General features: G+C 54.9%; 1 protein-coding gene and 5 non-coding genes across 7 annotated transcripts; 4 read left to right on the forward strand and 2 right to left on the reverse strand.

Moving 5' to 3' along the window:
• The first annotated feature begins 168 nt into the window (after nt 1-168).
• LOC113245433 (caspase-14-like) lies at nt 169-10,600 on the forward strand. 2 transcript variants are annotated; one of them, XM_026485580.4, is made up of 12 exons: nt 169-2,092; nt 2,178-2,318; nt 2,423-2,618; nt 2,730-2,818; nt 3,699-3,806; nt 3,934-4,101; nt 4,657-4,879; nt 5,234-5,350; nt 5,767-5,841; nt 6,343-6,449; nt 7,057-9,135; nt 10,096-10,600. In XM_026485580.4, exons 1-11 carry the CDS (start codon nt 2,018-2,020, stop codon nt 7,168-7,170), a joined length of 1,413 nt encoding a protein of 470 aa, XP_026341365.2. In that variant the 5' UTR covers nt 169-2,017; the 3' UTR covers nt 7,171-9,135; nt 10,096-10,600. The 2 variants fall into 2 exon arrangements, with proteins under 2 accessions (XP_026341365.2, XP_044235095.1); XM_044379160.3 differs by lacking the exon at nt 3,699-3,806.
• Nucleotides 8,004-8,076, forward strand: TRNAR-CCG (transfer RNA arginine (anticodon CCG)). Its single transcript has one exon. It is a non-coding gene; the product is annotated as a tRNA-Arg (tRNA).
• On the forward strand, nt 9,608-9,680 carry TRNAR-CCU (transfer RNA arginine (anticodon CCU)). The gene has a single exon. It is a non-coding gene; the product is annotated as a tRNA-Arg (tRNA).
• Nucleotides 10,601-17,990: 7,390 nt separating the features above from the next.
• Nucleotides 17,991-18,063, reverse strand: TRNAK-CUU (transfer RNA lysine (anticodon CUU)). The gene has a single exon. It is a non-coding gene; the product is annotated as a tRNA-Lys (tRNA).
• A 1,095-nt stretch (nt 18,064-19,158) lies between these two features.
• Nucleotides 19,159-19,230, forward strand: TRNAP-UGG (transfer RNA proline (anticodon UGG)). Its single transcript has one exon. It is a non-coding gene; the product is annotated as a tRNA-Pro (tRNA).
• A 3,158-nt stretch (nt 19,231-22,388) lies between these two features.
• Nucleotides 22,389-22,461, reverse strand: TRNAK-CUU (transfer RNA lysine (anticodon CUU)). Its single transcript has one exon. It is a non-coding gene; the product is annotated as a tRNA-Lys (tRNA).
• Between the last annotated feature and the right edge of the window lie 2,473 nt (nt 22,462-24,934).

The following is a 24,934-nucleotide window of genomic DNA, read 5'->3' on the forward strand; positions in this document are numbered from 1 at the left end:
CCCTCTGGCTTCCTGGGGCCCCAGCACATTCCTGGCCCGTGGCCTCAGCCTGGGAGAAAGGCTTGGGCGTCAGAGACATGTGAGGACTCTGGCAGGGCCTGGGGTCCCCCCTCCCCAGCCTTGCTTGCCCCGTGGCTCTTTCTTCCCTGCCCTAACGGCTGAGTCCGTGGGCCTGGCCCTCTGCCCTGCCAAGCTGTGCCTTCCGGTGGGTGTGGAGGACAGGCCTTGACCTGCAGGCTGCTGCTGGGCTCTGGGAGGGACAGCCGATCGATGGCTGTGAGGATCTGGGTCCTGGGTGTGGCCACAGGGGCTTTCCAGCCTCATCCCCTCCCATTTCCAGGCCATGACCACTTTGCCCCATCTGGAGACGTGGAAACTGCCTGCCTCCGCTCTTAGCTGACTTGCCCCCCCCCCCAAGTGAGTCCCTGTGAGAGACCCCCTGCCAATCTGGTGAGGGTGGTGGGGGCTCAAGGGACAGGAGGCCCACACTGAAGACCAAGGACAGGGCTGGTGGAGGCTGGCTGCTCCCCGCTCCTCCCCTCTCCAGAGGTGTGGGGTTTGTGACACTTAACACTAGCACTCTGTCAGCGCTTGGTCGCTGACTCCCTAAGCACTGCGCTCCACGTGCCGTCCGCATCGTCTGCGGATCGGCATTCACAGGGACAGACCACAGGCTCCCCAAAGGAGCTCGGCTCTGCTGGTCTCAAAAGGGCAGCAGAGGACGTTGAATAAATAACGAAAACTTCCTCTAGGTGGTTCTGTTCTTTGTGTGGTTGCCGGGCGGGGTCGGGATTCCTGTCTCTATGCCCTCTGGTTTGGTGGTGCCAGGTGGTCACCAGGTGGAGCCACATCCTTGGCTTCCAGGTTGTCTGGGTCCCAAAGGACAGCCTTGAGTCTCAGACTCTTATCAGCCTGTGTCAGTCAGTGTCTGCCCTGGACCGGGGGCAGCTCAGGATGGGACAGTTGGTGGCACCCCTCACCACCCTGGCAGGACAACGCAGGAGCTGAGCAGGTCTTTGCCAGGCCAGTCCCCTTCTCCTCAATGGCCACCTGAAGAAGCAGGCTTGGGTATGGGGTGAGTGGTGGTGGTGGGGGTGTGCTCTTGCTGCTCAAGGGGATCCAGAACTCTAAGCTGGTCCCTGTCCTCAGATCCCTTAGCGGGAGAGGACTGCTGGGTCAGAATTGCCCCTTCCCCATTCCCCACCCCGCCCTTGACATCTGACCCCTCCCCTGCCGAAGCCGCAGCCTGGAGCCTGCACAGAACTGGTGGGTGCACGGTCAGAGGTCCTTCCACCCCCACAGAACCCTTCCCAGTTTGCCTGGTAGTAGCCTCACCGGGCCGCCTAAAGGGTGGTGGGAGCAGACTGCAATAGAATGTTCTGTCCCTTAGTCTGTGTGCCAGCCTCTCTGGCCCCAGGGCCCTTCCTCAGCCAGCCCCCCATTTAACACTTGCTTCATCCTGAGCTCATTATGATGGACCCCACTTTCCAGATGAAGCATCTGGGCTCCATTGTGGACAGATGACTCCAGTTGGGGGTTTCTACCTGTGAGACAGCACCTGTCACCGTTCCTCATACCCTTGTGCTCAAGGCCTCAGTGTGCATATGTGTGGGTGGTGGTGTGGGTGCTGTGCAGGAGTGAGGAAAGGGTGGTGGGAGCCTTGCATGGACTTTTTTGGTACTGGTGGCCAGCTCAGTAGGGAGATACTCCTGTGAAACAAGATCAGATAGGAGGTGGGCCAAGAGCTAAGAATAGGATTGGGCATAGGCTCCTGGCTCAGGTGGGGGTGTGCCAATGCCAGCCAGGAAGTAGCCTGCTGGAGCAAGAGAACAGGACAGGGACTGAGGCAGTGGGGCCCAAGACCCAGGGTTCCAGGGAAGGAGCAGAGTCCAGCTCAGCTCATAAACAGAGCTGATAGGCCAGGGCTCAGGGCAAGGGCAAGTACTGGCACCCAGGGCATTGGTACCGGGGTCAGGAGTTTAGCTCGGTGCTCAGAGGAAGCCCCCACCCGGCCCCCATGGCCTTCCTGGTGGCTGGGACCCTGCAGGTGGCCTCGAAGATGGCAGATGCTCGACAGAGTCTGGAAAGAAAGGTAGTGGGAGGCACTGCCTGGCCCAGCCCATTCCTGGCTCTCAGCTGAGCCCCACCCTAGCCCAACTCTGGCCTTGCCTCCCCAGGGGAAGTACGGCTTGCAGGGTCCAAGGGTGGCCCTGACACTCTGCAGCCCTGAGGTGTCAGCGTCTACAGTTGCTGTCCTGGAAGGTGTGTTCCGGACCCTGGGCTTTGAGAGCTGCCAGAGGAGGGAGGCCTCTGTCCAGGTGAGTCTTCACCTGACTCCCACCTCCACCCTCATCCCAGCACCCACCCCCAGCCCCACCCTGGGGCCTCCCTGGACTCAGGCCCAGCTTTGCTCTTGCCCTAGGGCTTCCTTGGGGAGCTGGCTGGCTTCCGGGAGCAGCTGGATGCCCTTGGGGGCCCTGTGGGCTGTGCCTTAGTGGCCTTGGTGGCCCCCCGTGGGCAGCTGAGGCAGCCCCAGCAGCTGGTCCAGGAGCTAAGCCACTGTAGGGCCCTGTGGGGCTGCCCCAAAGTTTTCCTGCTGCTCTCAAGCGCTCCTGGGGGTGAGTGGGCTGGGCAGGGACACTGGTTGTGGGACGGTGCCGAGCAGGGGTGGGGGTGGACAGGAGGGCCAAGACCTACCCTCCAGGCCAACGTACTGTTTCTCCACCCAGCTGCCTCTGAGCCTGGAGCTTTCCTCACTGTCCTGAGCGAACTCTGTGGCCGATTTCCTCACTGGTCTCTGCTGCAGCTACTGACAGAGGTGGGGGCTCCAGATGGGGAGTCCCTGGGAGGGGGTGTGCCAGTCACTTCCCCTGGCTCTGCTGTGCTCTCCTGAACCTGTTTGACAGTTCGATTCATCCCCCCCATTCATTGTACAGATGAATCTTTATTGTCTATGCATGTGGTATCAGCCTCGAGCCCTTGCATCCCACCCCACCCATGCCCCTCCTCACCCCACTCAAGATCCCCCAGACACTCTCAACTGCTTCTCAGCTCCATGCCTTTGCCCACACCACTCCCTCCGGCTTGCCCTCCTGTTGTCCCAGCCAGCCTCACACATTCCCTTCCAGGCTGTCAGTGATGCCCTTTCTTGAGCTCCCCGAGTCAGCACCTATCCTTCTGCCCAGCACTGTTCACATTCCCACAGTGCCTGTCCCATCAGACTGCAGGTCCCTGAAAGCCAGAGTTGTGAATGATCCAGTTCTGGTCTGGGCTGGAGGCCCAAAGGTCTCACTGGGCAGTTGGGTGGCTGCTGGTGACCCTGGAGGGTCAGGGTCAGGACCCAGGTGGTACCTACCGTGTGAGCCTTCGCAGATGGTCCCCAACCTGCTCTAGGGAGCGCCCCAGCTCTGCGCACACTCATTCCTGGGGTGGGGAGCGGTGTGGTTAATGGCATGGCCGCCATCCACTTAAGGACATCCATGTCCAGGGAAGCCATGACATTGAACCTGAACTAGGACACCCCCTTCATGCCCTCCCCTTGTTTTGTCTTCTCCTCCCTACATTCTGGCAGGGGACCCCAAAGACCCTGCGATAGCCATGAGCTAGTCAGGCTGTACCCTGAAGCCAGTATCCTGTTCCCTCTCCAAACTGCACCCCCGTGGAGCAGCCCCCTAGGGGTTTCTGGTACCCCCCCCCAGGTCTTCTACAGGACAGCCAAAGAGTCAGAGGCCACCTACTGTCCAGTCCTCTGGAGCTCCTTGCGGGGTGCACTGTTCCTGGGGGACGTGGAACCCTGGGAGCCCCAGGTGAGGGGAACAGGGTGGGGTGACAGCAGTTGCAAGAGGGACAGAGGCTCAGGGAGACCTGAGATGGGGGACGTGAGGAGCTGGGAGGTTCTCAGACCACTCTGAATACTCCTTAACTTGTCTGTAGCTGGAACCCAGCCCCAGCACTCAGTATGACCTGTCTGGGACCAGGGCCGCGCTCCTCCTGTCCGTGGTCCACGACCGGCCCGGGGCCCAGCATGATGTGGAGGCGCTGGGGGGCCTGTGCCGGGCCCTGAGCTTCAAGACCACCCTAAGGACAGACCCTACGGCCCAGGTGAGGTGAAGGCCAGAGCTCTGGTGGTGCTCTGAAGGAAGGTCACGCCCCACCCCAGGACCCAGTGGACTCTCTCTGAGGCCTCTCATCCTCCCCACCTGCCGCCCCGCCGTCTGTCTGGCTTCCATCCTTATCCTTCCTGCTGCATACATGCGGAGCTCACACCCTGGGCTCCTGCAGCCTACCCTGCTGTTTCTCCATTCCCCCAACTCCAGGCTCCAGCGGGACCCTCCAGCTTTTCCCGGGAGGGTCTCGGCTTCCTTCCCAGACACCTGCCAGCTCATTGTCCTCCCCTCACACCTCTTCGCTTTTTGGAGCATTTTCCCTGCCCTGGCCAAAGGCCCACCTGCAAGAGGCTAGATCACATGTCCCCTCCAATTAGGCCATGCCAGCTTTGCAGTAGGGGGGTTAGAAAAAGGACTTCCGCTGTGGGCCTGAGGCTGGCAGGAGGTGGGAAGTAGGGTGGGCAGGGGCTGGAGAAGCCTCCCTGGAGGACCACCAGGCACGGGGGAGGCCAAGCCCCGGGCCCAGGCCTCAATCTAGTCCCCACCCCAGGCTTTCCAGGAGGAGATGGCCCAGTTCCGAGAGTGCCTAGATGCCCGCAGGGCCCCAGTGAGCTGTGCCCTTGTGGCCCTCATGGCCCATGGGGGGCCACAGGGCCAGCTGCTGGGGGCGGACGGGCAAGAGGTCCAGCCAGAGGCGCTGGTGCAGGAGCTGAGCCACTGCAGGGCCCTGTGGGGCTGCCCCAAGATCTTCTTGCTCCAGGCCTGCCGTGGGGGTGAGTGGGGCCCAGGCCCCCCCGCGCTGAAGGCCAGGCCAGGTCCCCGCCTCCCTCCTGCCTCCTCCTGCTGTAGCTTTGCACATGCAGTCCTCAGCCTCCCAGGACTTGCTGTCCACCTTCTCCAGGAGGCCTCAGCGCTTGTGCTTCACCTGCCCCATCTCCTAGCCTCTCCTAGAAGTCAAGTCCACCCACTTGAGCACTTCACCCTCGGTACATGCTGTTCTGTGCTCCGAGTGCTTCCGGCCTGGCAGGCCTGCCCTAGGCTTCTGGGGGCTGGGCTGTTGACCCCTGGGGGCACCCCCAGGTATCTGCTGAGCAAAAGGATCTGCGTATCCCCCCCAACCCTTTCAGGGCAGAGGGACGCCGGTGTGGGGCCCACAGCTCTCCCCTGGTTCCGGCGCTGGCTGCGGGCCTCACCAACCACCCCCTCGCATGCCGATGTCCTCCAGATCTATGCTGATGCCCAAGGTGGGTGTGCCTTCCTTCTGGAGCCTAGGCTTGGCCGGGACTGGTGGGAGGGCTGTCCGGTGTGCCTTTCCAGGGCTCTGACCTGGGGTCCTGCTGCTACCTGCGTCCTCTTTGCCAAGAGGATGGGAAGGAAAACTTCCTAAATTGCAAGGACCTTTGAAAATCGAGGGCTTCTGCCCCTGCCTGAGCCTCAAAACAGCCCTGGAGGCGGGAAGATGAGATAGCTTTCCTAAGGGCACAGCTGAGAACAGAGTTGTTGTTGTTGATGATGTTGAGATTTGAGTTCTGATTTGCCCTTTCTGTCCTGAGCTCATTCCACTGACTGCCCTGTGTGCCCTTGAGTCAGACTTGGGGGGACGCCTGGGGCTGGCAGAAGTCCCAGGATGCTGGGTAAACGCAGTTGATCCTTCTTGCAGGCAGCTCCTCTGCGGGCCCCGCTCCGGGGAGCCCTGACCAAGCAGACGTCCTGATGGTCTATGCAGCTGCCGAGGGTAAGGGGACGGGTCATCGGGAAAGCCTGCTACACAGGGCCCTGCATCCTGGCTGGACATCTGGAGTGACTTTAGGGGAGCCAGGGCTGGGCAGGTGGGGTAAAGGGACACCAGCTCAGTTACAGTTAACCCGTCCTCCTTCCATATTTACGATTTATAAAAATAGTAACGATGGTGAGCTCACGTTGAGGGCCGACTGTGCCGAGCGCTGTAAATTCCATGAGGGATCTGCCTCAGGCCCCTGCTCAGCGCCCGGCACAGGGTAGGTTCACAGTGAATGTGTGTTCCATGTTTAGTCGGAATTGTATATTCACTCCACAAATACAAGCAACAAGTTGTTCCAGAAGCCAGAAGTTCCTGCTCTTTGTACCATTCCCTTGCCTGACCCCTGAGGTCCTGTCTCTTTGCCCACCCATTTCTACCAACAAAGAGCCCCTGGGGATTGGAAGGCAGCAGGCAGGGGCCCAAGTCTGACACTCTGACCCTGGTCCTCTGGCCTAGGCTGTGTAGCCTATCGGGATGAAGAGAAGGGCTCAGACTTTATCCAGACTCTGGTGGAGGTCCTCAGAGCTGACCCCGGGGCAGAGCTCCTGGAGCTGCTGACTGAGGTGTGTTGGGGTTAGGGGCAGAGACCTGGCGAGAGGGGCTGGATTCATCCTTCTCCCCAGCCCTGGTGTTTTGATCACCTCCCATTCACCCTGTGGGTGAGCACACACAGGGTGTCAGGTGCTGGCCAGTGAGAGCCTCAGCAGTTCTTAGCCGCATATACTCCCTGCCGGGTGGGGCATGGTGGTGGGGTGGAGGAGGACACTGCAACCACGCAGGGCCGCTGGGGGTTGCAGTTAGGAACAGAGTGGACCAGCAGGGGCTGTGACCCGCAGGCTCTGTAGTAAGAGTGGGTGGGCTGCCCCTGGTTCCTGCAGCAGGATGTGATTGGCTTGTTTGAATAATTTCAGAGGCTGCCAGGGAATTGAAGCCCCTCAGACTGAGGACAAGTGGAGTATGGAGGAACCAGCTGGGTGGGGAGCCTTTCCTGCCCTGTGGGGGGCACATCTGACAGGAGCAGGGGGCTCACGGTTAGGCCTCGGAGGTCCTGTCAGGGCCAACGATGGCAAGGCAGCACTTGAAATTTTAGGCCTTACCATCCACGGGGCTCCAGGCTGGGTGCCAAGGGACCTGGGAGTCCTGGGCGCAGGCTGAGTGTGGTCCTCGCAGGTCAACCGACGGGTGTGTGAACTGGAGGTGCTGGGTCCCGACTGCCAGGAGCGCGTCAAGGCCTGCCTGGAGATCCGAAGCTCTCTTCGGCGCCAGCTCTGCCTGCAGGCCTGACTGCGCCCCTGCCGCCCGGGCGGGGGTGGGGTGGGGTGCCGACAGTGGGTGCTGCTGACTCCATCCACTCTACCGGCTCCTTTTCTGTCAATGGGTGCAGCAGCGCGGGCGCGGGGCTAAGGGAGGGGGCGTGCAATAAACTTCTGTGGATGATCGCTGTGCTCATGAACAGTGCCTGCCCTCGGAGGCGAGACAGTGGGAGAACGCATGCAAAGTGCCTGGCACTCCGTAAGGGTGCATTTGTGCTCCTGGGAGCCGGAGGCTGGGGCTTCCGGCAGGCGGAGGGACCGAGGAACCCTGCACGGGCTAGGCTGGGCTGGATGTTCCCAGAAGGGGCAGCCGGTGCCCACACCGCTTTCTCAGCTCGTGCACCCCGCCGGCGTCCCGCGCTGGGGCGGTGGGAAAGCGGGAGATGCGGTCTCGGCCTTCACGCAGGTCAGAGTCCAGTCTGGGACCACAAGACTGGACAGAGCACTGCAGGCTGATCGGTGCTGTGATGGGGACAGCACGGGGGCGCGGGGGCTGCGGGAGCAGTGGGCAGCCTCTCACCCAGCGCGCTTCGGGGCCACGTGGGGGAAGAGCTCCCAACCCGCCGGTTAGGACAGGAGGAGCCGGCGCGGCCTCGTCGGGGCTCGAACTCGGAGTCCAGTTCTCATGGACTGTCCTCGCGGAGCGGGCGGGCCTCCTTTCCGCGCGGGGCTCCAGCTCGCAGCCCCGCCCCCACAGGGCCCGAGGGGCGGAGCTCCTCGCCGGTAAGAGCATGCGCATTCCGGCACACCACGCAGGCGCCTTCAGCAGCTTTATGAGAGAAGCTGTGGAAGTGTCACTGGTGGGGCCGCGTGGCCTAATGGATAAGGCGTCTGATTCCGGATCAGAAGATTGAGGGTTCGAGTCCCTTCGTGGTCGCTGCAATGTTTGCTTTTCTCCCTCGCTTTTAAATTTTCCCTCTGTCGGGACGGCGCCCTCCGCGGAGTCTTAGGAGGCTCGGGCGGTGTCCCCGTCGCGCCGCCCCGCCCTGCCACACCCGGGAAGTCGCCCAGCTCCTGCAGGCGCGGAGCCCGGGAGCTAGGGCCTGCTCTGCACCCCTGGCGACACCGAGGGAGCTGCGGGGCCCAACGCAGGCCAGAACCCGAAGCCACCGCAGCGAGTCCGAGAACCTCAGACGAGGCGGGTATAGTTCAGTCGACCAGAGCTGTGACAGACGAGGGGAGGAGTTGGATTGTTGCAGGGGGACGGGGGGAGTTGTCCCAAGGTCAGAGGACAGGTGCGTTTCAAAATATAATAGATTATTGTGATAAAAAAAAGTTTTGGAAATAGTGATGACAGTTGGATGATACGGTGCATGTAAGTGATGCCACCGAATCATACACTTAAAAATGGCTTAATTGCCCAGTTTAACGTCATATATAAATATATTTTGTCACAGTAAAAAATGTTTTAAAAATCTTATAGATTATTTCGATTTCTGGCAATGGTAGTGTACCTAAGTGACTTGTGTGAGTATATATTTAAAAGTTTAAATACAGAGACTATGCCAAGGATTGGGTCTTCATTTTACCTGGGGGAAAATGTCTTTACCTGAGGAACCAAGTTCTCTCCAAGGGATTCCGGCTAAGCCAGGTGATGACCTAGGTGATGTAACCTCCTCCCACCCGGTGACCGCCGGGGCAGTGGCAGCCGGAGCCCTCATACTGAACGGTGCGCGCAGGTGACCTGGGGTCCTACGGGGTATTACTTTATCGTTTTTGTGATGCTTCAGCGGTTTGAAGTTCATTAAGGTGAACATTTCGGAGATGGGAAAGAACACCCATCCGCTGGTGGGAAAGCTAACGCTGGGATCTCTGACCGTGAGAATCTCATACTCCACCGACACAGCTAGCCGGAGGAGAGCCATTGCGGAGGGCGCTTGGGACAGAGACCTCAGGCCCCTGGGCTCCGTTGAAAGCCGCGGAGACCTGAACCCAGGTAACACCTCCTGTCTACGGGGCAGTGTAGGGAGGAGGACAAGGACAGGGATGGCACTTTTCCCAGTCGCCGGGCTGGTACCCCTCCTCTCTCCTCTCCCATATTTTGCGTAGCCAATTCCTTCTTGCTAGTAGTTATCACCGGATCCTTATTCTGTTTCAAGGAGAAGGAAAGGGCTCGCCCAGGATTTGATCCCCAGGCTTCTCGCACCCTAAGCGAGGATCACACACGAGTCAAACGAGCTGAGCGACACCTGTGGCCCCAGATCTTTGGGCTCCATCTGCGCGTGCGCGGTCCCTCCGGGGTCGGAGGACGCTCTAGGCCCCGGCCCCGTCGGAGCGCAGGCCGAATGCGGGTGTTGAGGGACCGGAGAGAGTCTGGGATGGAGCGGGGAATCCGTGTGTAACCGGCGGGAACCACGGGGAGGTGACAGAGAGACTGGTTTAGGACCATTGCGAGACGTCCGTTGTCGGCCCCGGTGGCCTAATGGATAAGGCATTGGCCTCCTAAGCCAGGGATTGTGGGTTCGAGTCCCACCCGGGGTACGTGGGGTTAAGTTTTAGACTTCTTCTGAGGAAGAAATGCAATCCCTCCTCCCCAGTGGAGGAAGCCAAGTTAAGGGTTCTTGGAGGCTATCCAGATGTCGTCCTATGCTATTAAATTGGTTGCGACTTAATTTTCTAATAACGGGTGCACGTTTCCAGCTTTCAGAGAGGAATACTTTCATCATTCCCATTTTTAAAATAACCACCCATTCTACTTGATGATATAAAGGAATAATTGTTCATTTTTCCAGTATATTAATTTTATTGTGGTTCCGTATATTTTTAAAAGTTCTTAAAAGTTCTTTTATAAACAGACCCAATTATTTAAAGATTAAATTATATGACAGCTGTCGTGCTTTAACACAACGGGCTGAGTGCTGACCATGGTTATTAATACGGTATTGTATACTTGCAGGTTGCTTTGAGAGGAGAGCTGAAATGTTCTCACCACACAGAAAAGGTAACTATGCGAAGGCTGGATGTGTTAACCTGACTGTAGCAAATATTTCACAAATGTATATGTGTATCAAATCAACACATTGTGCACCTTAAATATATATCATTTTTATTTGTCAATTATCTCTCAACAAAGCTAGGGAAAATATAATGGGTTGGTTGGAGGTGTAGATAAAACAAGGTTATCTGTCAGTTGATAATGGCTTAAGCTGGGGGACATGAGGACACATTAAACTATTTCTCTGCTTTCGTGCATGTTTGAAGTAGTCCGTAATAAAGTTTTCTTTCTTTTTTTAATCCATGCAATCCCTGTCTTCATCCTGGAGGTAAAAATCTCCCAGACTGCCGGGCATGGTGTAGAGAACAATCAGAAACCTTCTATACCACATGCCCAAAGCAGGGAAGACCACTGGAGCTTTGTCATATACACATATAAAAATACAGTTCTCTTTTGCCTTTAAAAACCATGAATGAGACTCTTCTGTTCCTCCAGCTCTGGCCTTACTGCTCCCGCTTTCCCAAATACCTGGAACCCCATTATTCCCACTGGAATCAACAACGTCATCTCAATGCAGTGTCTCCCACCATTGTGGGCTACCTGAAGGGAATGGGGACCACAGAACGATCCGGGGATGCTGGTGCTTCCCTGGCCAATGTTGCTCAATGCCTCATTGAAAGGGAAGTCCTCTGGGCGCTGTCAGTGGATGGCGGGTGTTCACATCATGTGTGAAAGATCCACTCCAGCATCCCCATCTAAGTCTTTGGCTTTCTTTCTCTACTCGATGCCAGGGACGTTCTCACATCTCCATCTCATTAAACATAGGGTACCACTGAGTTCAATGCTCAGCCAACCAACCAAGACACTTGGCAGACCCACATTCAGCGGCACAAAATAACATCTGAAATACAGGCTTTCCGGGAAGTGCTCCCGGGTTGATAAATTCACCAGATGCAAAAGCATATCTCAGCCTCCTCACTCCAACAGCCTCAGGTTCATTCCCACATGTGTTTCCCGGGTCTCTGCCGGCATAAATGAGCCCCACTTGCAGTTCTGTAGGTGAGTAAGCTATTTCCTCCCAGGTCAGCCTTTGTACTCACTGCCCGCAGTGTGCTGATCTGGCTGTAGTCATGGGGCCAGTGCTAACGAGGGTAGGTGGTGTGGTCTTTGTGGAGCACTGGCATCCCCTTGGAAGACAAGCGCTCCAGGTGAGATTAGTATAGGACATTCAAACACGGGAAGGCTCCTCTTCGCAGATACCAGCCTGATTTTGCTGGCAAGGAAGCTCCGAGTGACGCAGGGATTCGAGATTCTCAACTTTGTCTGAGCCCACCCAGAGGTCTCTATGTCTTTGGCCCCACTCCTTCATAATCAATGCCATTTCTTTCACATGAGAGATTTCCTGAGGCTGTGAACTCAACTTCCAATGTCATTCCACGACATGCATCATTCGGTGATGGGTTTGATCTTTAGCGATATCAGCCCTGCAGCTCTAAGGTTATTTTATGGTGGCCATGAAATGTCTCTGTGCCTCTGAACATGACTCAGGCTGAAAGTTCAAAGGCCCAGTCTTGCATTTCCTTTTGGTGAGCAAACCAGTGCCCCCAGAAGAATCCCTTCCAGGCCACAATCCATAATCACCTTTACTGCCATGCCAGTCAAGGGCAGCAGCCACGTGGTCCTGCTGGGCACTGCTTCATCATAATCAGCCAGGTTGATGCGAGGCTTGATCATGATGTCACCGTGTGCCGTCAATGACCCGCGTCCCGTTTCCCATTGGCAAGGACCTCGGCTGTGTTCAAGCCCAAACCCACCACCAAGTCAAGGTCCAGGCAGCAGTCAGAAAACCCATCCGTGGGTGTTGGGGGAAGCGGGGAAGGTTGGTCAAAGGGTACAAACTTTCAGTTTTAAGATGAATGAGTTGCAGGCACCTAACCTACAGTAAGGCGATGATAGTCATACTGTCTCGTGTGCTTGAAATTCACTAAGGGAGTAGATCTGAAGTAACCATGTGAGGTAATGGATGTGTTAATCAGCTTGATTGTGGGAATCAGTTCACAATGTATATGGATATCAAATCACCACGTCGAACACCGTCAATATGTATGGTTTTTATTTGTCAATGATAGCTCAGTAAACCTGGGGCAGAAAAGAAAACCCATCCCTTATTTTAACAGACTACTGAAAGAACAAGGATTAACTAGGTAGAAAGAGTGGCTAGTGAGGCAGTGGGGGCGGCGGAAAACGGCTGCCAGCTACAGGGCTGGGGGACCAAGGGGAGAGCTTGTGGTTATTAAAAGTCAGAAGCATGGAGAGGGCCTCCGGGAGCTTGAGAGCAGATCTCGGAAGAAGAGTGCCACTCAGCTAGCCTGGGTGGCTCTGAGTTCCGAGGAGGGTCCCACGGCAGGCAGCTTGCGCCGGAGCCTCTCAGGAGCCGCAATGAAATGGATTCTGTGAGTGTTGGGAAATTTCGAACTGGATTCCATTGCTATTCCTGGAGTGAACTGTTGCTGCATGGGTAAGGGGGGCGGGCAGCGTGGCGGGAACAGAAAACAGGAAGCAGTGAATCCATTCCTCCTCCTCCAGCTGCTCAGTCTGTGCCTCCTGGCAGCAAAACCTAACACAGGCCAGCTGGCAAAGCAGAGGATCACCTGGTAGGGTCTAGAAGGGTGAGCTGGAAGCCCGGAGATGAGTGTCATAAGTGGTGCACTTGCCCTCTCCTGTCCCCCTCCGCCCCGCCCCCCCCCCCCCCCCCCCCCCCGCCTCCTTACAGGTGCCTGCTGAGTCCCTTCATGCATCGATTACACAGAAATCCTTGCCTCAGGCTTGTTCCTGGGAACGTTGTCCTTCAACAGCTGGAACCAGACTCTCAGAATGAGATTCTGAAGTTGGATCACCTGCCGGCTGTCTGGCAGGGAGGGCCACACCCCCCGCGGTGGGGGGAGTTTTGAAAAACGCTGGTGTGCCGGAGCGGTGCAAACATTCAGACCTTCGTCCGGGTTGAACTGGGATAGACCGGAGGAGTTGGGAAATGAGCTGCCCTTGTCCCATGTCTCTGGGCACCTCAGGGACACAGCGGGAAAGTTCTGGTAAGGACTGTGGGATGATGTGGCTGCTGTTGAGTATCTTTTTTTTTTTTAAGTTTTTATTTTAATTCCACTTAGTTAACAGTGTTATATTAGTTTCAGGTGTACAATATAGTGATTCGACACTTGCATACACCACCGGGTCTCATCACAGGTGCACGTCTTCATTCCCATCACCTATTTCACCCCCGCCCCCACTTCTCCAGTAACCATCAGTTTGTTCTCTATAGTTAAGAGGCTGCTTCTTGATTTGTCTCTCTCCTATCCTTTCCTTTTGCTTGTTTGTTTTGTTTCTTAAATTCCACATGTGAGTGAACTCATGTGGTATTTGTCTTTCTCTGACTGGCTTATCGTGCTTGGTGTTATACTGTCTAGCTCCATCTGTGTTGTTGCAAATGGCAAGATTGCATTCTTTTTCATGGCTGAGTAATATTCCGTATATACATATATACCACATCTTCTTTATCTTCATCAGTCAATGGACACTTGGGCTGCTTCCATAATCTGGCTGTTGTAGATAATGCTGGTATAAACAACCAGGTGCGTGTATCCCTTTGAATTAGTGTTCTTGTAGTCGCAAATACTCAGTAGTGTAATTGTGGGGTCATAAGGTGGTTATTTTTAGCTTTTTGAGAAACGTCCATACTGTTTTCCAGAGTGGCTGCACCAGTTTGCATTCCCACCAACAGTGCATGAGGGTTCCTTTTTCTCTGCATCCTTGCCAACACCTGCCGTTTCTTGTGTTGTTGATTTTAGCCATTCTGACAGGTGTGAGATGATACCACATTGTAGTTTTGATTTGCATTTCCCTGATGATGAGTATCTTTTCATGTCTGTTGGCTATCTGGATGTCTTCTTTGGAGAAATGTCTGTTCGTGCCTATTTTTTATTTTATTTTTTAAGTTTTTAAAATATTTTATTTCTTAAGTAATCGCTACACCCAAGTGGGACTCGAACTCACAACCCTGAGATCAAGAGTCACCTGCTCCACTGACTGAGCCAGTCGGGGGCCCTGTGATCAGTTTTTAATTGGATTATGCCTTTTTTGGGACGTTGAGTTTAATAAGTTCTTCATATATTTTGGATGCTAACCCTTTGTCAAATACGTCATTTGCAAATATCTTCTCCCATTCCATACGTTGCCTTTTAGTTTTGTTTCCTTCACTGTGCAGAAGTTTTTACTTTGATGCAGTCTCAATAGTTCATTTTTGCTTTTGTTTCCCTTGCCTCTGGAGACATAGCTAGAAAGATGTTGCTATGGGTGACGTCAAGGAAATTACTTCCTATGTTCTCCTCTAGGATTTTTATGGCTTCAGGTCTCACATGTAGGTCTGTAATAATTTTAAAATAAATACAATAAAATAAATTTATTTTTGTGTATGGTGTAAGGAAGTGGTCCAGTTTTCCAAGCAGTTGGTTGAAGAGATGGTCTTTTTTCCATTGGATATTCTTTCCTGCTGTGTCAAAGATTAATTGACTATATAATTGTGGGTTTATGTGGGGCACCTGGCTGGCTCAGTCAGCAGAGCATGTAACTCTCGATCTTGGAATCACGAGTTTGAGCCCCTCCTTGGGGGTAGAGAGTGCTTAAATAAATAAACATTTTAATTGTGGATTTGTTTCTGGGTTTTCTATTCTGTTCCCTGATCTGTGTGTCTGTTTTTGTGCCTGTACCATATTGTTCTGGTCACTACAACTTTGTCATATAATTGAAGTCTGGAATTGTGCTGCCTCCAGCTTGGCTTTTCTTTTTCAAGATTGCTTCAGCAAGGGGTGTCTGGGTGGCTCAGCTGGTTAAGCATCTGACTTGATTTTTGGCTCAGGTCAAGCTCCACGTTGGGTTCCGTGCTCGCTCATTGTGGGGTCTCCTTGAGATTCTCTCTCTCCCTCTCCTTCTGCCCCTCCTCCCTGCTTGTGCACTCTCTCTAAATGAATAAATAAAATCTTAAAAAAAAAAAAAAAGGTTGCTCTGGCTATTCGGAGTCTTTTATGATTCCATACAAATTTTAGGATTCTTTGTTCTAGTTCTGTGAAAATGCTGTTGGTATTTTGATAAGGGGTTGCGTTAAATGTGTAGATTGCTTTGGGCAGTGCAGACATTTTAACAATATTCGTTCTTCTAATCCATGAGCATGGAATGCCTTTCCGTTTCTTTACGTAGTCTTCGGTTTCTTTCTTCAGTGTTTTCTAGTTTCCAGAGTAGGGCCTTTCACCTCTTTGGTTAGGCTGTTGTCGAGCATCTTTAACGCACTGAGACCAAAGAATAGCTTGCTTGTGCCGACGAGTCACCAATTCACAGCACTCCGGCAGCCCTGAAAGCAGCCCACGCATCCTTCAGCTGAAGGGCCTGTGAAGCTGAAGGCCGGGCTTGGGGCCTCAGAGTAAAAATAGCAGATGTTGAGAAAAAGTTGAATTCTCACCCTCGGCAGATCTCTTATGCCCACGTCAGGGTGCCGAGAGGGAAGAAGTGGGACCCGGAGACTTGGAATGGGGTGAGCTGGGGCGATGTATGGAGACCCGGGAACCCTCTGGGCCTGCAGATGTGGCCCAGGCCTCCACCCCGCTTGCTGGAAAGACCCTCAGATGAGGCAGATACTTAGGAGACAGTTTTCATCTCTTCAGGATTCTACTCCTCCTCCAGGCCACCCGGCTGAATACCAGGGTTCCATCTCAACCGAGAAAGCGCGGCCCTGCTCTGAAGGAGGGGACCTCGAAACCGAGCGCCGTAGCACCTGGGTGACGAGTCAGCAGTGACGCGTGCTGGATCAGGGTGGAGAGGATAAAGAGCTGGAAAGGGAAAGATCATGCGTATGGGACTCTTCCTTGACACAGGCCTTAACACCCTGGCAAGGGTCCGTCCACCCGGTGAAAACACACAGCTGGCACGGCTTCATGAAATGAAGTTCTTCAAGAACTGTGGAGAAAGGAAGCAGAAGGGACAGAGACACAGGCATGCTAGAGTGGTCCTACGTCAGGGCAAAGACCCGCCATTGACTGTGTATCTGGGCAGCGCCTGGAGGAAATAACGCACGCGCCCTGGAGGGGAGGCGCCGGCATCTTTGAGAAGCTTGGGAGTGACTGTTCTCTGGTCGGGCGGGAACTGTGACGTGTCCGAAGTAGCAGGTAAGCTTGTGTACCTTGCATCCCCTATTATTAAGAAAGAAGCCTAGCACTTGGTAGGACCCCATAATGGTTAATTTGTATCCACTAGGCCAGGCTATGGGGCCTAGGTGTTTGGTCCAACAGGAGTCTAGAAGTTGCTGTAAAGGTATTTTTTTCTAGATGCAATTAACATTTAAATCAGTAGACTTGAGTGAAGCAGATTCCCTTCCACAATGTGGGTGGGCCTCATCCAATCATTTGAAGGTCTCAGGAGCAAAGACTGCTCCCCCAAGAGGAAGGAATGCTACCTCAGGGAACTTCCTACTCAAGACGGCAGTATCTGCTTTTGCTGGAATTTCCAGGGGCCATCCTGTGAGCCAATTCTTTAAAATCAATCCAAGTGTCTGTCTCTTCTGTCTTTCTATGTTCTGTTTTCCCAGAGAACTCTGATAAATAGTCTCTCTTCCTCTCTCTTTTTAAAGATTTATTTTTTTATTCGAGAGTAAGAGAGCGAGAGAGCAGAGCGAGCAGTGGGGAGGGGCCAAAGGAGAGGGAGATTCCCAAGGGGATTCCGCACTAAGCACAGAGCCTGACCCGGGCTTCCCTCTCAGAACCCTGAGATCCCGACCTAAGCTGAAACCAAGAGTCAGTCGCTTAACTGAGTGAGCCACCTAGGCGCCCCAAATACAGTCTCTTTTGGATGGGTAGGGTGTCCTGGCCCAGCCACCAAGAGGTACCCAGCAGGTGCCTCCTCACTCCCTAGCCCACTCCCCACCCCCATGGAAGGGCGGGTTTCCTGGCACGGAGCCAGGACATAGAGAGGCTGCATGCTGAAGCAGCAGAGTCCCCCCGGAGGAATGGACCCCTGGAAACCCAGATTACCCAGACAACCTGACATCCTGACTCACGGATGCTGAGCCTCGGGATCCCGGTCACTACATTCGGGCTCTCCTACCCTTTCACAAAAAGGAACCCACAGTTCCCTCTCTGCTTGCTTCTCAACGAGTGGACACACTAACTTGTACTCAGGGCACCCCACGATTTCTGATTTTCTTCCTACTTTAGAAAGGGGAGAGGAGATCGGACAGGGCTGCACCACCGCTTCTCTGTCCCACCAGGGAGGGAAGCCTGGGCGGGGGCACAGTATTGGAGAAGGCGAGGGTCTGGGAGCGGGAGCACCCTCTGATACAGATGGGACCCCACGTAGGTCCCCAGTCAGGGCCAGAGTAAATGAGGTTCCACCTCTGTTGGAGCTCTCCTCCAGCCCGTAGAGCTGAGACTTAACCGCATAAGGAGTGGGTTTGAGTCCTTAGTTGGGCGATATTCTTGGATTGGCCTGGTTAGCCCCTGCCCAGATCTTGCCAACTTCAAGGAAATTCCTAGAAGGGGAACTCCTCGGAGAGGCGTCCCACCTCTGTGTCACTGTACCTGGAACTTTTGCATAAATTTCAACTTTTTAAAATTACAAAGTATATATAATAGAATGTAAGAGAGGGAAGCCTTTGCCTCGGTGAGGTTGAGGTTGGCTCTCAGCGTCCTGGCCGCCCTGGACTGGGTACAGATTTCCCCTTAGTAACAGAGTTAGTTGTAATTTATGCAGACCCGGTCACCGGTTTAGCTGTAAGCTCGGTCACCGGTTTAGCTGTAAGCTCGTCTGGACAAAAGCCACGCCCAACGTGGGGCTCGAACCCACGACCCTGAGATTAAGAGTCTCATGCTCTACCGACTGAGCTAGCCGGGCAGGTGTGGGACGGTGCCACGGCTCAGGCTGACTGCGGCACTCAGGAACTTTGCTGTCCTGGGACTGGTAAGGACAGGTCCTGCGTCCTGTGCGCACTGCCTTCTGGGCACTGCGACGCTGAATTTGCGGTCCTTTCCTCAAGGAGTGAGGGGGCGGCCAGGCCACTGTCTATTGTCCTGTCGTGTCCGTGGGTCTGTGTGGCCCAGCAGCTCAGGGGAGCCGGAAAGTCTGGGGCGAGGGCATGGGCTGTCACTGGAGCTGGTCAGTGAGGAATGCGGTGTGATCCTCGCTTAGGGTGTGAGAAGTGTCAGGTTCCATTCAGGGAGGATCGCTCACTTTCAAGTTGTCCCCCCTTTTTAGTGAGCAGCAAGAAGCGAATCAGGAAGACTCCAGGGCCTTGCCATGGGGACTAGCCGGAAAAGCCTCCTCCCTCCCCAGGTGGGAGCTGGACCCCCTATTAGCGCAAGAGGAAAGAGAAGTTGGGGGCGTAAAAGTTTGGAGAGTTTGTGCAGCTGCGCATTTGGGAAGAAGAATACCAGTTCTGACCCCTGCCTCGGGGTTCCACAGTTGCGAGGGGCTTCTGGGGCCAAGCCCAGGTCACGGCGGGGCTCGACTGAGGGCAGGAGCCCCGGGGTCCTTTCCCGAGTGGAGCTTCGGCCGGGCTGGCTGGTTGGGAGACAGCAGAGCCTCCTTCTTAGGGTCCTGGACTTGTGTCCTACGCTGGGTGAAATTTCTGGGCTGGGGCCCCCATGAGAGACCTCCCTGGTCACCCAGGCCACACAGACTCCCTCCGCGGGATCACCTGCTGCCTCCTCTGGTTGCTGGGAGCTGGGTGGCCCTCGCCAGGGGCGGGGCCATCGTGCTCTGGAGGAATGGGGTGCGGAGGGGGACCCTGAAGGTCTGGGGCCAGGCGGGCCATCGCTCTCTCTCCTGCCAGGTCGTGGCTGCACTGCACCCCCTCCCCTTCTGGAATCGAAACCGAAACTTCCCCCGTGCACCTTCCTGAGGGATCAGGAAGCCAGGACTCATGGGACGGGAGTGCCGAGCCAAGGGCACGGCCTCCAAGGACAAATGTCAGCAGTGCTGCCCGAGGGCGGCTCGTTGGTCTAGGGGTATGATTCTCGCTTTGGGTGCGAGAGGTCCCGGGTTCAAATCCCGGACGAGCCCAGCTTTTAGAACAGTGCCTGAGGTCCTGGGCCAGAGGAAACTTGGTCCCCCACTTGGTCCCCCATGCGCAGTCTGCCTCTCGGAGAGCAGGAGACCTGGTCTGTGTGCCTGTGTGCACACCAGCTAGTCCCAGCCTGCGGGGTGACAACCCAACTTTCTCTGGGCACCTTTTTTTTTTTTTTTTTTTTTTTTTTTGCTTTGGGGTGTGTAAGGTCGTTTGCAAACTTCTTTTCCCTTCTTGAGGGGCTACCAGAAGGACCTTCCACAGACAAGGGAAGGAAGGAAACCACAGTGGAAATTGGGCATGGGGAGGAACTAGGCCTCAGCTTTGGGGCCATGAAGGGCACAGGGCCCCCACAGGCGCCCCAGCCACACTGGAATAAGGGCAGTATTTCAAGAGGTTTTATTACTACTCAGGTATGGTGAGCCCAACCCATGCAGCCATTGAAAAGATGGCTTGTGACTCACAGCTCCCAAGCAGAGGGATGAGCCTGGCCCCAGGGTGGAGGGGTGGATAGGGGTGGGGGTCGGAATGGCACAGGGGAGGCACTGGGTGGTCTGGAAGCAGAGAAAGCTCCGAGAAAGTGCTGTTCAGAGCCTTTCTTGTGGTTTCTATGAAGGTGAGACAGGTGAGGCAGAGTGAACAGGTTTAGACCGGTCAGTCTGAACTAACTTCAGCTGCTTCTAGAACAGAACTCTGTCCCTAGTTGTCTGTTTCCTGGCCTTGGGGTGATCCTGGCAGGTGGATAGTAACCCCAGTGTGCGAGCCTGCTGAAAGAGGTGACTGGGGGCTGTGGACCCTGGAATGGTTAGTTTGCATTTGAAATGCCCTGTTTGCTCTCTAGGAACTGGCCAACCCTGGGAAGGAAAATCTCTCCAGGGTCAGCAAGGCTCTGATGTCGAGGTATCAGAGTACAGAAGATAAAAGACATGGTTAATATGGGTAGGGCCGGAGGCTTTGGTGGACACTTCAGGGGCCCCCAGTCTGGGAAGAGTTTCCTGATCTCAATCCCAGAGTCAAACCCGGCCTCGGAATTACAGCACAGAGCCCGAGCTCCCCGCATGTGCAGAGCAGTTGGCCTCATTTCTGACCCTGGTTTCTTCACCTAAGCCCCAGGGTGGTGCCCCTTTTATGCCTCCTGATTCTGGAGTCCCTGAGGGGAGCAGGTCTGTACAGACCCTCGGGCCCGCTGGGACACCAGGTGAGGCCTCTCCAGACCTGAGGCCTGGTGGAGGTCAACCGGGGTAATCGAGCTCTCTAGCCAGCACTTCTTCTCCTGTGGCCAGAGATCTTTAAGCCTTTCCCATCCCTTAAGGGGAAACCACTACCACCTCCACCAGCAGGATGATTCATCTCCAAAATCCTCTTCCGAATAAGCAGCCTCCCTCCCTTGGGGTCTGCCCCTCATCTTTACACCCAGCCCTGGATTTAGCCTTTTTTTTTTTTTTTTTTTTTTTTTTAGATTTTATTTATTTATTTGAGAGAGAGAGAGCAGGGAGAGGAGCAGAGGGAGAAAGAGGCAAGCAGACTGGCTCCCCACTGAGCAGAGCCTGATGCGGGGCTCGGTTCCAACACTCTGAGAGCACCACCCAAGTGGAAACCACGAGTTGCATGCTCAGCTGACTGAGCCCCCCAGGCGCCCCTTTCCCTGGGTTTAGCTTGAGCTGGGGTTCAGCAGAGGAAGGTCCCTGGGGAGGAGAGCACATTCTTCCTTCTGCTTCATATCCCCAAGGAGCCCACAGTTGGCTTTTTCCAGTAATTTCAAGGCATGAATGGAGTGTCCAGCAGAGCTGAAGTGGGGTCTTGGCCTGTGTGGATGGACCAGAGACAGGCCCAGTGTGCAGCAGACCCAGATCCCAGCTGGACCCGAGTGGCTGGATCAGGTCTGGGCCGCCAGGTGTCCAGGTGCGCTCAGTGGACAAAGAGGCACGTTGATCCCAGTTATGGGCAGTGGCAAGGCAGGGTGTCTCCCCTGAGGGCTACTCAAATTTCTTCATGTCCTACCTCATCCTTTCTTCACATTTGGACACCCACTATCCCTTAAGATCCTTTCCGACTGTGCCTGTGCTGGGATGTGCATCTTGAACTCCAGGAGTTAGGTCCCTGGGCGGAAGTGGGGGTGACGCTCAGGTTAGAGTGGTGGGTCCCTCCAGTGTGTGGCTTAGGAGGGGTGGGGTCCTATGGGAGAGGGTATTCTTGCCCTGGGCGGTGTTGGGATGGGGGGAGGGTGTCCAAACCCTGCTCTCAGCTGCATTCCAGAGCTCAGCCCTTAGCCTGGTGACAGAAGGAGGACCAGGGGGAGCTTTCCCAAGCATTGGCCTCAGTTTTCCACCAGAGGGGAAGAGCAACGGAGCAGTCACCCCCAAAACCCGGACTGGGGACTTGCTGAGTTGGAGTCTTAGTGTGTGGCAATGCTGACCACCCCTCCCCCCATTCTCCTCTTGTCCATAGAGACCGGAATCAAATCCTTCCCAACACCCACAGGAAAGAGGGACGGTCCCCCGATCAGTGAGGCCAGAGCCAGAGGGGATGGCCCGTTGGTCTACGGTTATGATTCTCAATTAGAGTACGAGGCTCACATCCTGGACAAGCCCTCCTTTTGAGAGTGTTTGGCAGTTGTGGTGTTGCATTCACCGGGACATGGGGTCATGCCCACCTAGATTGTCACCCTCACCTAGTCATAGGTCTGGTGCCCCCTGTCCTGGCGGTGTCCCCATGTTGAGTGATGATATGCCCTGGATCCCAGGTACACCCTGACCCCCAACGGGACCACTTAGTCTGGCAGCAGCGTCCTTTAGCCGCGCAGATAAGAGTACTGGCACCTTCCCTTGACCGAACCCAAGAGAAAACTGGGATGGGTGGCTTTTCTGCCCTAGCTAGGTCCAAATCTCTGGCGGACCCCTTTCTAAGGTTACTTTGCTCAAAGAGGAAGTTGAGGTGTGCAGCGGCTGGAGAGCCCAGTGTAAAGAGGGCATGTGATTCATCACCTCTGATGGCTTCGGCAAGGGTGTGGTGCACTGTGACAGTGACAGTGACAGGCTGCCCCTCCCCATCCGCCCCCCCCCCCCCCCCCCGTTGGTGCGTCTAAGAGGTTGTGCCTAAACCAAACAGGCCAGGAACTGCACAGAGATGTGTGCGAACTCTTGGTTCAAAAGGACGCCCAACGTGGGGCTCGAACCCACGACCCTGAGATTAAGAGTCTCATGCTCTACCGACTGAGCTAGCCGGGCAGGTTCTGTGAGAGTCAATTGGCCCCACACAATTCAAAATAGCCGGGCAGATCCGGTCCTGGGGATGGCGGGGACGTGGCCGCCTCTGGAGGCCCTTCCGGGCACCCTGTGTGGGGGAACTGCTTGGAATGGGCCCTTCCGGGCGCGGCGGGGAGCGGGCCCCAATGGCTGGAGGCTAAAGTGCCACCCTGACCCACAGACGGTCAGGCTCCGTGGCCGCCGGGGGCGCTGCTGCGCGGCGCCACTGGGGCTCAGATTCGACCCGCGGCCCCTGATCGCGCGGCCCCTGGACGTGCGGCGCGGAGGTGGGGAAATGTGACGGGACCCATCCTCCCTTACGCAGTCAAGCAAACCTGTGTATTTAAAATAATTATTAGGCCCGCCAGATTCCACTTGTTTGCACGAAAACTCCTGCTTCCTTGGAATGATCCAAAATCCATATATTTTTGTTTAAAATTCTAAAAATACATATTTTGCCCCATGCCTTCTTGATCTGCCCTTGCGCGATCCTGAGCTGCTGGAACCTGCCACCTGGCAGTGGATGGAGGAAGGCTCTGGAGACCCCGGGGTGCCTGCCGTGACACCTGCCTCCTGCTTTCTGCCTCTGGATCCAGTCTCCCAGGATTCAGGGGCGAGAGCGAAGGCGTCCCTGGAGGGAGAGGGTCGGTCCTTGTGGGTCTGCGCGCCTGAGCCCCAGGTGGGTTTGGGTTGGAGCAGCCCCCACTGCACCCCGGTTCTGGCTTCGCTCTCCGGAGCAAGGAGGAGCTTCAGGTGAACAGGCTGGGAGTGGGACCTGGCAGTTCTCTGCTCCTCGCCTACCGGAAGCTCGGGGCTGGTTTGCCTCAGTGACTCTACTGAGGATCCACTGAGATTTCAGACTCCCCACTGCCCTGTGGGCACTTGGCCTGCATCCCGAATGCAGCCAACCAAGTGCAGAGAGGAGAAAGGAGGCTGCGGGAACCTGCACACAGACCAGGGCAGAGACTACGAAGCTATCATCCTAGATGGTACTGGATGTGTGCACGGCACTGAGGGTGTTTTAAAACAAAAGGACTTTATCTGTAGAGATACTTGACCCCCCCCAAAAGTGAAAAGCACTTATGGGTGAGGCAATACTATATGTGCTTTAAAATAAAAAAAAGTGGGTGGAAGGTGGGTTTTAAAAATACGCGGAAATGGGGGAGGCTGTTCATGTTCAGGGGCAGTTTTTGAGAGTTCTGTATTTCTGCTCAATTTTGCTGTGAACCTAAAATTGTTCTTAAAAACAGTCTGTTTAAAAAAAAAAAAGAAAACAGACAGGGGCACCTGGCTGGTTCAGTTGGTAAAGCATGTGACTCCTGGTCTCAGGGTTGTAAGTTGAAGCCCTGCGTTGGGCCTGGAGCCTATTTAAAGATAATTATAAAAAATACACAGATAAAGTTCTGTTTCTTCCAATACATTTAGCCCCATCTTTCTTCTCTTTTTGTGTCTCAAGCAACTCCAACATTAGATATTTTGTTAAAGTCCCACAAATCCTTGAGGCTCTGTCCTTCCTTCCCTCCTTCCCTCCTTCCCTCCTTCCCTCCTTCCCTCCTTCCTCTTTCTCTTCCTTTCCTCCGAAGTCTATTTTCCGTGTTCTTCAGATTGGATCATTTCTATCATTCTATCTTCAAGTTCACTGATTCTTTCTTCCGTCTTGTCTATGTGTTTGCCATTAGGCTTTTCATTTCAGTTACCACATTCCTCAGCTCTAAGTTTTCCATGTGGTTTTTTTTAATATCTTCTATTTCTTTGAGACTTTCAACTTTCAAATTTGTTTCAAGCAGGTTCTTTAAAGCTTCTTCAAACATTTTTAGGATGGCTGCTTTCCCAACTCTCCCCTTCCTTTCAAACAGTTCCAAAATCTGTGTCCGTGTCTTTCAATCACCTTTTCTCCTTCAAGTTGAGATTTTCCTGGGTCTTAGTATGACCAGTGATTTTCAGTTGCACGGTGGACATTTTCGGTATTATGCTTTGAAACTCTAGATCTTATGTACTTCTGCGTCCCCTGTGGTGGGAGACCCTGTGGTGGGAGAACAGGACTCCACCTTTTTGTTTGGGGGGATGGGGAGCAATTCAGACAAGGTGGGGCCTCCTGATTGCTGGGCGGGAATGAGAGTTCAGACTCCCCACTAGGCTTCTGCTGTCACCCCCTGGCTGGGGGGAGGTGGGACACCCTACCAGGCAAAGAGAAGGTTGGGGCAACGTTATAGGCTATAGTGAAGGAGAGCGTCTGAGGCTGCTGCTGGGCACTGGGTCGCGGGGAAGTGGCCGTGCAGTTTTTGATCAGGTCCCAGGAAAGGAAAGGGGAGGTGAGGAGAACCTGGGACTGAAGTCAAAGTATCCATTTCGTGAGCTGCACGGTCAGGGCAGGCCCTACCCAGTCGCCTTATTCTCCCCTTCTGCAGTGGGACCACCGGGAAGGGTGCGTGTGTGGTGGGGCGGGGGCGAGGGT

The sequence above is a fragment of the Ursus arctos genome, unplaced genomic scaffold, assembly GCF_023065955.2.
Source record: "Ursus arctos isolate Adak ecotype North America unplaced genomic scaffold, UrsArc2.0 scaffold_2, whole genome shotgun sequence".
NCBI lineage: Eukaryota > Metazoa > Chordata > Mammalia > Carnivora > Ursidae > Ursus > Ursus arctos.